Source organism: Neophocaena asiaeorientalis, unplaced genomic scaffold (assembly GCF_003031525.2).
Source record: "Neophocaena asiaeorientalis asiaeorientalis breed wild unplaced genomic scaffold, Neophocaena_asiaeorientalis_V1.1 scaffold137, whole genome shotgun sequence".
NCBI lineage: Eukaryota > Metazoa > Chordata > Mammalia > Artiodactyla > Phocoenidae > Neophocaena > Neophocaena asiaeorientalis.
In genome coordinates this window covers 361676-375115 of record NW_020171804.1, presented here as the reverse complement: position 1 = coordinate 375115, position 13440 = coordinate 361676, and the positions used below count along the sequence as shown (strand labels likewise).

The 13440-nt window shown below is 46.2% G+C and overlaps 1 protein-coding gene across 1 annotated transcript in view; it reads left to right on the top strand.

The window, feature by feature from the left end:
* NUDCD3 (NudC domain containing 3) overlaps positions 1 to 13440 on the top strand; it is a 76271-nt gene that overhangs the window by 1890 nt on the left and 60941 nt on the right. Inside the window, exon 2 of the mRNA XM_024742634.1 lies at positions 4316 to 4608. Coding sequence (XP_024598402.1) covers positions 4316 to 4608 — 293 coding nt within the window. The remainder of the gene's footprint in view (positions 1 to 4315; positions 4609 to 13440) is intronic.

The following is a 13440-nucleotide window of genomic DNA, read 5'->3' as shown; positions in this document are numbered from 1 at the left end:
TATCGTTTTTTTTTTTTTTTTTTTTTTTTTTGCGGTATGCGGGCCTCTCACTGTTGTGGCCTCTCCCATTCCGGAGCACAGGCTCCGGACACGCAGGCTCAGCGGCCACGGCTCACAGGCCCAGCCACTCTGCGGCATGTGGGATCTTCCCGGACCGGGGCACGAACCCGTGTCCCCTGCATCGGCAGGCGGACTCTCAACCACTGCGCCACCAGGGAAGCCCCTCAGAGACGGTTTTTAGGAGGTCCTTATGTCAAATTAATGCTTTCATGGAAGACTGTGAAATAGATAAGGTGGAATTTTATGTGGCAGATGAGGGTGCCGGTTCAGCAAGGTTAGGTGATTTGACGAAACTCATCATAGAGCTGGAACTCAAAACTTCATTTTTCGGATTCCAGATCTTTCTGTTCTATTATTTAGCCAATCCATTGTAGGGTGGGAACACTTTTGTCTAGGGTGATCTTTTTTTTTTTTTTTTTTTTGCGGTGCTCGGGCCTCTCACTGTTGTGGCCTCTCCCGTTGCGGAGCACAGGCTCCAGACGCGCAGGTTCAGCGGCCATGGCTCATGGGCCCAGCCGCGCCGCGGCATGTGGGATCTTCCTGGACTGGGGCACGAACCCGCGTCCCCTGCATCAGCAGGCGGAATCTCAACCACTGCGCCACCAGGGAAGCCCCTGTCTAGGGTGATCTTTTTCAGAAAAGATGTAAAGGAGAAAGGAACATTTACTGAGCACCTAGTATGTACCAGTTGTTATGTAATTTACATTCTAGGATGTTATTTATTTCTAACACAACCTGAAAGGTTGGTCTTTTCCCTTGTTTTACAGGTGAACTGACAGAGGTAATTCATGTAACACACCTACTATGTTTCAGACACCCTTAAGGTTAAGACTTGGTGAACAGTTTAATAAAGTGGAGGTGGAGAACAGGGCAGAGAGAGGGTTGGGATGGGCCAGAGGTGATCCAGGGTTTCAAACCTGGGCACTGTAATAGTGATAATGCATTCACGGAACTGTCACCTGAGTTTAGGGGAAGAAGCTTAGTTGAATTGGAGGTTGCAGGCAGAAGTCCCTTCCCACAGGCTGTTGAACTGTGGGGCTGGATTTTAAGGGAGGTAGAGGAGTCTGAGTTGTTTGAAGGAGAGGAACTGAAGGTGGAGGATAGCCCTTTGGGGAAGGATCTCAGAGAAGGGATGGGAGATGGAAGAGGCTGTGTGAGTGGGAGGGGGATGGAGGGAAGTGGGCAGGGCAGTAAGTTTCAGGGAAACCAAGGGGGACAGTTTCCAGCAGACGGTTAGGAGGGGTGTAGTGCTTTTTTAAAGTGGTTCTGAATCATCAGTATTGCCCAAGGAACTTTAAAAGAGCAGATATTCCCTGGGTATTTTGGTTGGGTAGATCAGGGTAAGCCCTGGGGAGCTGTTCTTTTATCCACAGAGGCATTTGGCAGTGGGGTGCTTGGGGGTCTCTTCAGAACTCAGGGAAAGAGGGTTTGGATGGGAGTATTGGGGTACTCTGTTCTGGAACCCAAAAGTTCTCCGTTGATATTTTGGGGTATGGGCTGTTGGTGAGGTTTAAGCCTTCTCAGACTTTTCCTGCTAATTCTTAGGGCTTGCACAGTCTGAATGTACAGCTTGCCAGACCCTCAGCAGGAAAGATGCATGTAGAAATTGTATTGCACTCCATGATTTATTAGTATGTTTTAAGAAAACAATAATTTTGAATGACGTTTCATTCGTATCAGTGGATCCTCTGTGTTTATTCCGGAGTCCAGTTTGGCAAGCTTAGAGGTCCCCCCATGAGAGTCAGGAAAGCTGGCTCTGTTCTGAGCTTGCTGGGAAGTCCTGGGAGAATCACTCTCCTCTCTGTCAGTTGAGAAGGTTGATTGGAGGTCAGGGACATCTCTTCCAGCTCCGCAGTCCAGGATTCTGAAACGAGTGCTGAGGTCAGTGGCGACATGAGAGGTGAAGCCAGGGGGCAGGCGGGGTGCTGAGTAAGCAGGGGCGGTGGGCGCCGCAGCGTAGTGAGGAACGTGAGGCCCAGGGTCCGAGGGAGGCCCCCGGCGTTTGGAGAGAGCCCCCCGGTGTTTGGAGAGAGCCCTTGCTGTTGCTTGTTTTCTGGAGTTAAGATGAAGATGTGTGGCGTCAGGAGGATGAATGGCTCTGAGGGCAACGGGTCTGGTGTCCGGTGTCACTGACGTGAGTACAAGAGGAGTGAGTCAGGGGCTCAGGTTCTCTGAAGAAGTAGAGAGAGATATTGTTTCCAGTTTTTAGCCTTAGGGCTTTACTTATCTTCTTCTGCCTACATCTCCTTTCAGTGTTTGGTGTGTTTCCTGTATAATTTTTTACTTTTCTTCTTTCACCTTGGGCAGGTTACCCTCTCTGAGCTTAGTTTTCCATTATCTTTGAAATGTCAGTGCTGTCTTCCTCACAGCGTTTTCACGAGGGTTTTGAGAGAATGTCTGTAAAAACATTGGCAGTTAGTAACTTCTTTGGTTCTGTCTTCCTGCCCAGTGCACGCAACAGTTATTTAGCACTTGTCTGCATTCTGGCCCTTTGGAAACTGACTCCTACACACATTAAAACATTTTTATTTTATTAAGACTGTTTTTTAGAGTAGTTTTAGGTTCAGAGCGAAATGGAGGGGAAGGTACAGAGATTTCTCATGTCCCGACCCTGCCCACCCCCCCTCCCCAAGCGTCCCCTATACCAACAGCTGCCACCAGAGTGGTGCATTTCTTACAGTTGATGGACTTACATTGACATATCATAGTCACCTAAACCCACAGTTTACTTCAGGGTTCTCTCTTACTGTTCATTTTACGGGGTTTGGACAAATGTGTGATGGCATGTAATCCTCACTGTGGTACCACACGAAGTATTTTCACTCGCCTAAAAAAATCCTGTGCTCTCTACCTGCTGCCTCCAACCTCCCTCCCTGCATCCTCTGGCCACCACTGGTCTTTTTATTGTCTTTAAAATTTTGCCTTTTCCACAGTGTTACATAGTTGGAATCATACACTGTGTAGCCTTCTCAGATTGGTTTCTTTTCCTAATATGCGTTTAAGGTTCTTCCATGTTTTTTCATGGCTTAATAATAGCTCATTTCTTTCATCACAGAATAATATTCCATTGTCTGGATGTACCACAATTTGTTTATCCATTCACCTGCTGAAGGATATCGTGGTTGCTTCCAAGTTTTGGCAATTATGAATAAAGTTGCTATACGCAATCTGTGTACAGGTTTTTGGGTGGACATATTTACAACTCCTTTGGGTAAATGCCTTGGAGCGAGGTTGCTGGATTGAATGTAAGGGTCTTCTCCCACCCACTTTTCAAGGTGGATCTCCCAGCTTTCCTGTCTCTGGGAGGAGATACCATAGGATATATCTCCTGATGACCCTTCCTCCTGTCATTCCCTCTGGAAGGTGTGCCTTTCATTCAAGGTCTGATGCAGAGCGCCTTCTTCCAAGAAACTTCCTTAGCTCTCTTTCACCGGAAGTGCTCGTTTGCACCCTCATTCTGATGGCATCACATGTATTCGTCACAGCCTCTTCCTGTCAGAGTTGTCACGTCTGGGTCTGTCCTGGCTGCACTTCAGGGTTATGTGCGCTCTTGAATGGTGCATACAAAAGGCCATTTTCTTGTGCACTTTTTGGATGGAGAGTCCCAGCACTTTTGTGGGTGTGACTGTGGCCCTGAAAAGATTAATGACTGAAAATGGAGTTCTTCGAGGTTGGGAGCTGTCATTTGGATTTTGGGTGCCCCTTGCACATTGTAGGCACATCATGGATGTTTGTTGAATTCCCAGGCTAAGACCCGCACCTTCCCTCAGCCCATGCAGTGTGGGAAGATAGCAGCAGTCCAGTGAGCCAGCTTGTATTTTGTGGATTGAAATTCAACTAATTCCCATCTTCTCTTCTTTCGTCTGAGTTGTTGGTGCCTTTACAGCTCTCAGTACCAGGACAGCGTGTTCTTTGCATTTCGAACAAGGCTCTCTGGGGCTATAAAAGTAATGACAGGTGAGACCATTTAGTTATGCATCATTTAGACTTGAAAGTTGGCCTCATAGGCGTGTAAATATTTTGAGCCTTGGCTTGTAAAGGTTTCACTTTCATTGATTTTGTAACTTCCCTTTAAAGATTGTTTTCCTAGCGGCATTTGGTGAAGTTGAAGTGCATTTCCATTTTGCCAATGGGAACATTTTTTTAGTCTACTGCTTTTTCATTCTTTATTTACCAGATTTTGCTGTATTTCTGCAGAATGTGTGGTACAGTACTGGGCGGATGAACTCATTGCAGGATTGCTGTTTGATTTTAGGTATTCAAAACCTTTGACCGCATGGCCCGTCAGGATGATGAAAAGAGGAGGAAGGAGCTGGAGGAGAAGATCAGGAGGAAGGAAGGGGAGGAGGCCGCGGCCGAGCAGGAGCCAGTCCCAGCCCCGGTTCAGGAGGTGGAGGTTGACTCCACCACAGACTCAGGCGGCCCTCAGGAGCCCCCCGGCCCGCAGGACGCCGTACAGGAAGTGGCCCACCGCGCCAGGGAGGCAGAGCCACCAGGAGCGGCTGCTGGCGCTGCTGAAGTCCCGAGGAGCCCGCCAGCTCTTCCCAAGTAAGAATTTCTACTTTGTGGCTTCTTTCTTTTCTTTTCTTTTTTTCATCATGGTTTATGACAAGATATTGAATATAGCTCCCTGTTCTATGCAGTAGGGCCTTATTGGTTATCGATTTTATACATGGCAGTGTGTATCTGCTAATCCCAGACTCCTAACTTATCCCCACCTCCCTTTCCCCTTTGGTAACCATACGTTTGTTTTCTGTGTCTGTGGGTCTGTTTCTGTTTTGTATAGAAGTTCATTTGTATCTTCTTTTTTTTTTAAGATTCCATATATAAGTGTTATCATATGATATTTGTTTTTCTCTGGCTTACTTCACTTAGTATGATAATCTCTAGGTCCATCCATGTTGCTGCAAATGGCATTATTTTGTTCTTTTTTATGACTGAGTAGTATTCCAGTGTGTGTGTGTGTGTGTGTGTGTGTGTGTGTGTGTGTGTGTGTGTGTGTATCTCACATCTTCATCCATTCATCTGTTGATGGACACTTATGTTGCTTCCATGTCTTGCCTATTGTAAATAGTGCTGTAGTGAACACTGGGGTGCATATATATTTTCAGGTTAGAGTTTTCTCTGGGTATATGCCCAGGAGTGGGATTGCTGAATCATACAGTAACTCTATTTTTAGTTGTTTAAGGAACCTCCATACTGTTCTCCATAGTGGCTGCACCAATTTACATTCCCACTAGCAGTGCAAGAGGGTCCCTTTCCTCCACACCTTCTCCAGCATTTGTTATTTGTAGAGTTTTTAAATGATGGCCATTCTGACCTGTGTGAAGTGATACCTCATTGTAGTTTTGATTTGCATTACTCTAACAATTAGCGATTTGAGCATCTTTTCACATGCCTGTTGGCCATCTGTATGTCTTCTTTGGAGAAACGTCTATTTAGGTCTTCTGCCCATTTTTCATTTGGGTTATTTGTTTTTTTATTGTTGAGTTGTGTGAGTTATTTGTATATTTTGGGAATTAAGCCCTTGTTGGTTGCATTGTTCGCAAATATTTTCTCCCATTCCTTAGGTTGTCTTTTCGTTTTGTTTATGGTTTCCTTTGCTCTGAAGAAGCTTATAAGTTTGATTACGTCCTATTTGTTTATTTTGCTTTTGTTCCTTTTGCCTTGGGAGACTGACCTAAGGAAACATCGCTAGTTTTATGTCAGAGGTGGCCTCTTTCTTGCTTGACATCTGCTGGTTGGGTTTGTCCCTAAGTGGGTCTTACTTGGTAACACACTGACTCTATTTCAGCATTTAGTTAGCTCTTCCTGTTTGCAAACTGCCTTACAGTTTGTAGGATGGGAGGTCAGCTGGTTTCAGTATTCTTCCTTTTTCTCTCTGTAGGGTAAGGTAATAATCTGCCCACAGTCAAACAGCCAGTTGAGAGCTAGACCAGAGTTAGAGCGCTGGGCTCATAGAGTTATGCTTTCCCGTGAGACCTGCCGGTCTGTGTGTCTTGACTCTGTTTTTTTCCCTGCAGGAGCAACTGCTGGGACATGGGCCCACAGTCCTCTTGGTCTGACGTACACCCGAAGAGGTTGTCTGGAATGGGGGTCTGCGGACCCAGAGTCCCCTCGGAGCCTGCCACTTAGTAAATGTATTACCTTGGGCAAGCTGCGTCACCTCTCTGTCTCAGTTTTCTCCTTTGTAAAGCGGAGGCGATAATAACGGCACCTCCCTCAGAGGCTGTTGTGAATATTGAATGAGCCAAGGGTCATGCAGCTGATGAGTGGTAGGGCTTAGACCAAGCCCTGTGCTGTACTTGTCCACACTTTTCAGGAGTTCTGCTTCCTGGTGCTTCCCTGCCTCTGTTTGGGTGAGAAGAGCTGATGCCTCCTTGTGTATGAGCTGTGGCAGTGTCTGAAAGACAGCTTGCTGCTCCTGGCCTGCTCTGTTCTTAGGCGAATCTGCTCTCTTCCCTCTTTCTTGGGACTGTTCCCTGCCCTCTCCTGGGTTTTCTCTCCCCCTTGGCCCTTCTCTGACTAAACTTCGCTTCTCTTCCCTCTCCTTGCACTCTCCCTCTAACCTGTTTTGGGGACTCTTTGAATGTAGTTCCTAGTTAATGAAGCAAATTGAACAACTTGGAGTGGCATAAAATGCAGAGTAGGGGGAAAATAAACTTTGTGGAGATAGGTTGGGGCAAGACTGCAGAGTCTCAAAGTCAAAGTTCGACTGCTTGGAGGGTCAGTGCCCCTAACCCCCTGTTGTTCAAGGGGGGTTAACTGTACATGCAGAGAAAAAGCCCAGAAGGAAATACATTATGAATAGTGGTGGAATTGTGAGTGTTTTTCATTGCCATCGTTGCCCCTTACTGTATTTTCTAATTTTTCTACAATGAACTATACACTTTGCTTTACTAATTTTTTTGCATTCTTTTTATAATTTCTAAAAACTCTATTAAAAGAAGGGATTTGTTTTTAATTCCTGAGTAATAGATTAGAATAGCTGCCTTGTTATCTTGTAGAGACCCTATTCTTTATTCTTGGACCAATGAGTTGTATTCCAGGTTAGTATCAGGGTTAGTTTTACTAGTCCTACCGTGGTGTAAGCATAGACTGAAGACTTGGGTGTGTTCCAGGAAACCTTAGTTTGGTGCTGCAGGCTCAACGCTTCCATGGACTGAACCTTCTCAGCCTTCAGGTATTCACTGGTTTTCTATGAACAAAACAAGAAATTGTGGTCCACATCTCTCTAGTTCCATCTGAAAGGCTGTTCTGTGGCATATCTGAAATGGAACATGAAAGCCATCCTTATCTTTGTTGTAGCTTTTGTGGCCCCCCAAGTCCCTCCAGTCAGTGCCCAGAATTGCTTATCCTGTAAGCTGTAGATCTGGGGGTTCTGTTAATTAAATACCTTAAGATCAGGTGACCACACAGAAGCACTGCCTTTGTGGGGCACCCTGTCCAAAAACCAGTTACATACCTAGAATCTGGGTCTGACGTCGCTGACTTCTGATTACTCCTGCTTGCTACCCATTTGCTGGTGGTTCTGCCCAGTATTAGGTAGTGGTGATGGCAGCTTCGCTCCATCTACAGGCAAATCACACTTTGGAGTCAACCCCCTGTCCCCAGCCTAGGCCCTGCCAACCGTGGGTTAAAGTTTTTGAAGTGTACATTTTCATTTATACATAAAATAAAGTACAGATTTTTACACATAAAGCCATATGCCACCACCCTAGTGCTCAAAGTGCCCAGTTTTATTCCTTAGAGATGAGAGAATTTGGGTACACAAAAATTTCCTTGTCCATACAAGATAGCTTTGAGAGGTGCACATACTCTGCAAAGGAGCTTCACAGTTCATGAGTTATCCGTAGTGAAGATACTGTAAAAAGTGCTGCTTAGAGCCCCAGTGTTTATATTGTACTTGACCCAGTGATCTGTGCTCAAAGGACTTCTAGGGAGCTGGGAAGCTTTCAGAAATGCTGATGACATTACTAGTGCTGTGGAAGGAGAGAGGGATGCAAAACCAACAGCATCAACGTCCTAATCACTAAGTCGGGCACCTCTCAGAGCTGTTGGTGGGGTTTGCTTCTTGGGTTCCATCTGTGTCTGGTCCCGCTTCGGTGGCCATAGGTCCTGCAGTTTCCCTCTCGATCTGCAGGTGTCGCTGTAGGCAAAACAGTGATAACTGCATTTGCTTGTGCTGGGATGCACAAGCAAAATGTACAAAAGGCTGTGCCACCTCTGGCTTTTGCCCTTATAAATCACAAACAGGATTCTTTAAAAAGAAGAAAAAGGAAAGAAAGTAGCACTGAGAGTAAATTGCAGTTGGCCCTGAACAACACAACCTTGAACTGCACAGATCCACCTATACATGGATTTTTTCCCGTAGTAAACGCTACAGTACCACAGAATCTGTGGTTGGTTGAATCGTGGATGTGGAACTGTGGATACAGAGGAGCCGCTCCTGCGCTGTCAGTGTTGAATGGTGGTACATGCCCTGAGTCCCTCCCGAGCTACCCCTCTGTCCTGCACAGGGAAGCAGACAGCAGGGCCTCGTGAGAAGGGGGTGTCATGGAACTACTTGATGTGTTGACCCATGTGGTGAAATCCTGGTAGTACAAGGGTGTGTTAGAAAGCTGCTCAGTGCTTTCTTTTATTTTGGGTGGCATGGCCTTTGTGTCCAGCTGTTACAGGGATCCATCTTGGGAAAGGGATGGTGTAGTTTGGAAGAGAAGCTTCAGATTTCTAATAGTATCCTCAGCACATGCTTCGTCTTCATCACGCCTGGTTCATTTGCCCCAAGCACAGCACTGTTCACGTTCTTCAGTGCTCTTGTCCACGCAGCAAGGCCTTCCAGCGCCTCTGTCCCTCTGCTCCCTGCCACAGGTAACCGCGTCTCCTCTGAGCCTGGGTTTCATCTTACATCTGTTTATGGCTAGTTCTTACACCTTTCATTTTTGGGGCAGAGACTTACTCAGCCCCTCTCAGCTCCCAGCTGTGTGTTAGGTGAGCATCCGATGCGTGCTGAGTTCATTCGTTAGTGCCTCTCCTTTGGTTCCACTCACCCATGTCTCGTGATGTCTGTGGCTTAGATGTCCCTTAGGCAGACTGTCACAAGAGCCAGAAGGGTGCTGCTCTCTGCTGGGGCATCCTTTCTGTGTGCAGTCGTGCTGCCTGAGAGCTGGCTTCCTGGATTTGTCTCTAAATGGGGTCCTTCCTTTGTTGGTCCCTGCTTTTTCAGGTGCCTGTTGCAGGAGGCCCTTTGATAGAGTCACGTGGACATACCGGAATGCTACCCCAAATACCCACCCTGTTGGCTTATGGTGAAGATTGACTGAGGTCAGTGTGTAAGACCTGGTGAGCAGGATTCCTGGCGCATAGTGAGCCCTCAAGTAGGTACGAGCTGTTCTCAGTATTGCTTTTCTTAACTTAAACAAGAACAAACTGTTTTTCTTCCTCATTATGCTCGGTGTAGACTATTTGGAAAATAAAGATAAGTGTGTAAAGAAGAGAAAACATCCTACCACTCCCTATTAACTTTCTGGGATATTTCTACAGTTTTTTCTATGCATATAAACGTGTGCGTGGGTGTGTTTGCACACACACACACACACACCAAAGTATGCTTATAAAATTGTCTTACACTGTGGCTTCTGTTTTGCTGAACATTGTATGCTGAGCGTTTACTGCATCCCTTTTGCTGATTTTGAATTCATGTTGTACACTGTTGAGTGTTGTGTGCCCAAGAGGTTCTTTTGCTCAGATGAGGTTGTTGGCTGTAATCATGCACTCAAGAGAATAGTAAACAGAAAGCCAGCAGTCCAGGGATGTCTGCCAGCTTTCCCCGACTGGGGCTGTGCTGGGCCTGCCGGCCTCAGGGTCTGTTTTCAGTCTCATCTGGTATAGAAGCTGTTCTTTCACCCAATTCGCCCTGAAACTGCCCCTTCTCTAAGGAACCTCAGGTGTAAGTGGCCTCAGGGATTTGATTTAAATCACAGATGAGGAAAGGTTGTTTGTTAGAAGTATTTTTTTTCCTCTAGAAGCATTGTGTTTTTGTTTTCATTTTGCAATTCATTTCTAGCTTATAGGCTTCATTTTTAGAAGAGGTTGGCCTGTATATCTTACAGCGATGACTTATGTTGAGTTGGTTGGATACTGAAGCCGGATGGTAAAAATGACCTGGCGTCCTAGCCTGTGAGAGTGAGAGCATGTTTTGGGGCCGGAGGAGGAGGCCAGTGAGACCCCCAGGGTACTCTTCCCCCTGGGAAGTGTGTACTTCCAGATGCCAGAGCCCAATCGGCTTCCTTTTAACAGATGGAGAAATGGAGATGAACAGTGGTGAAGTGCTTTGCTTGAAACCGTAGTTAGAAGGGAGGGCCAGAGTCATGGGGAGCTGAAGCAGTTCCCAGTGCGCTCAGAGGCCCAGACATGGGTATGTTCTACCTCATCATTTCATCTGTAAATGTTTTCAACTGGTGTTTAAACTTCCAGTTTTCTCATAATGTCATAATTTTTAAAAAAAAGTTTACATCTATAATAAGGCTCCAACCACATATCACTTTGTAGCAGACTCTCTGTTTCTCTTGCTCTTATTCTCTCAATTTATTTGTTAAGAAAAAAATCAGGTTGTTGGTTTGTTGAGTTTCCCACTCTCTGATTGTTACGTGGTGTAGTAAATTGGCAGTTGGATTTAGGGTCAATACTTTTGAAAGTTATAAGCCTGTGTAATGAAAGTGAATTCTCCCTAAAGGCAGCCATTGTGTGTACTTTGTAAAAGTTTTCTGTTTTATAAACTTTTTATTTTTCATATTCGTTTATGTATATCTTATCTGTTGTATACAATATGCTGTGTGTGGACTTCTAGTTACATCCCCCCGAGCAGCTGACAAGCAGCTAACAAGGAGGCAGCCTCCCTGTTGCCAGGTGCCATTTTTCCTGATGTGCGTTGTATCTGTCCTCACATCTGTGGGGCTTTAAGATGCTGATTCCTGGGCCTGCCCCTGGAGATCAGATTTAACTGGCCCAGGTGCGACCATGTGTCAGGATTTTCAGAAGCTTCCCAGGTGACTCTGCCTGTAACCAAGAGTCAGACTTGACTACAGTCTTTCTCTCGACTCCCTCAGAGTTCTGTCCTGTGGATGTAGCGTCATTATTTAGTGAGTCTCCACAGGCAGTGTAATTAGGTTGTTTCCAGTCTACTGCGGTCACAAATGATGCTGCAGTGACTGTGCTGTATGTGTTTCTTGGAACACGTGTATGAATATCTGTTGGACGAATTCCCAGAACAGGAATTACTGGGTCAAAGGGTATGAAGTGTGTAATTTTGATGGATGTTGCTAAAGTGGCCCCAGAGAGATTGTACCAGTTTGTTCTCTCACTGCCAGGCTGTCTGATGGTGGGTACCTGACCCACCCCAGGTGCCAGCCGGCATCCCTAACCCATTTCTTGGCTGCTCTTACTTTTGCTTCATTGGTTTTATTTGAAATGCCATTCACTGTGACGTATGTTGGGTTCTGATTGGCTCTGTGTATGTTTCTGGGTTTTTTTCCTTTTCTATTCCATTTATTCATAGATACTAAACCATTTGTTCTATTTGTTTGCCAGTACCAAGCTGTTTTATTTACCATAGCTTCATTATGATACATTTTAATACTTGGTGGGACTAGTGTTTAATCCCTTGCCCCCAGACTTTTCTGGAAACTTTTTCCATGTGAAAATTCTGTTGAAGTTTTCATTGGGAATACATTAAATTTATGTTTTGAATTAGAGAGAAATGACAGGTTTATATTATTGAGTCTTTCTGTCTAAGAACAGGGTATATTTTATTTATTCAAGTCTTGTTTTATGTTCTTCTGTAGAATTTTAATGTTTTTATTCAATAAGCCCTGTACACCGATACTGAATTCTCTATTTTCTGATAGTTTCTCTGTTGATTTTCTTGGATTTTCTAGGAATATAGACTCTTCAGTTTTTATTATAGTATTTTAGTGACAAGTATAGTTAGTAATAAATACATTTTTAATATTTTGAATTTTAAATGTAACTTCATTTTATTTCTCCCTCTCAAAATGTGTTGCCCCGAGCACCTGGAAGGATGGAGCTGACACTAGCTGCAGAGGGAAGGGGTCGGGGGCGGCTGGTTCTGAGGCTGACAGGTTAGCCTTTGGCCACAGTGGGCTCTCTGGGGTCTGAGAAGCTGTGAGCCATGTAGGTGGAGTCCGAGGGGAGCAGGACTGGAGGTGGGAGTTTGAAAAACATCGGCATATCAGTGGGTTTAAAGGCACAGACTGGATGAGGTCACCGAGGCTGTGAGTGTAGATGGAGAAGAGGTCCAAGGATTGAGAGCCGGGGGGTCGTACATGAGGTGAGGGGCCGTCTGCCTAGGGGGCCAGGAGAACGGGGTGTGTGACCTGGGGGAGCAGGCCCGAGCAAGGCAATCAGGAGAGTGTCCTGTCATGCGGCAGGAGGCCAGTGGTGACACGCGCTGCACTGTCACATGCGCTGCTACTTCACCCTCCGCTTGCTCCCTGCAGCCGTCCAGCCCTGAAGTGCTCAGCTCGCTTGTCACCCCTTTCCTTTGGGATACACTCCTGACCTGTCCTCTGGTTTCTGTTTCTGCGGTTGGCTCACCTTGTGGCAGGTGATTCTCTGGCCTCCGGCTCAGACCGCACCCTTGTCTCTGGCCCCAGGTGGTGGCTCCCGTGTGTGTCCCCGTTTTTTTGTGTGTGTCTAGTTCTCTCACCAGGGAAGCCAGGAGGAGGGCAGCCGGCAGAAAGTGCAGCTTTTCTGTTACTGTGTGCACCTTGGTCTATTTATCTTGTCCACCGCGTGTCCAGTGCCTGGAACGTCCCTGGCGGCATAGTTGGCACTTAGTAACCAGCTGAGTGAGTGAGTGATTCAAATTAAAAGTCATGTGAAAAAATGATAAACCTTTGAATTTTAACATATCTAATGAATTCCATTATCCAGTAACATTCAGTTTTTCTTGAATTTTCATAGTTAGGGCTTTCACATCTTCTGTGTACTGTTCATACTTGTCTTCTTTTAGGGCAACTCAGTGTTCTGTAAACTCCCTAATTGAGTCCTGTGTGGTCATAGAGCCCTGAGGCCTCTGTCGTTTCCCTGTCTCTGTACTGAAGGGCCAGGCACTCAGCTTCCCTAGTGGCGAAGAACCCTCTAGGGACAGAGCCCTGGACTGGGAGTCAAGAGCCCTGGTGTGAGCAGGCCTTGGGCCCTGTAGGCTGTACTGCAAGGGAGCGGGAGCAGGCCTGAGTTTTTTTTTTTTTGCGGTACGCGGGCCTCTCACTGTTGTGGCCTCTCCTGTTGTGGTCCAGACATGGGAGCACAGGCTCCGGACGCGCAGGCTCAGCGGCCATGGCTCACGGGCCCAGCCGG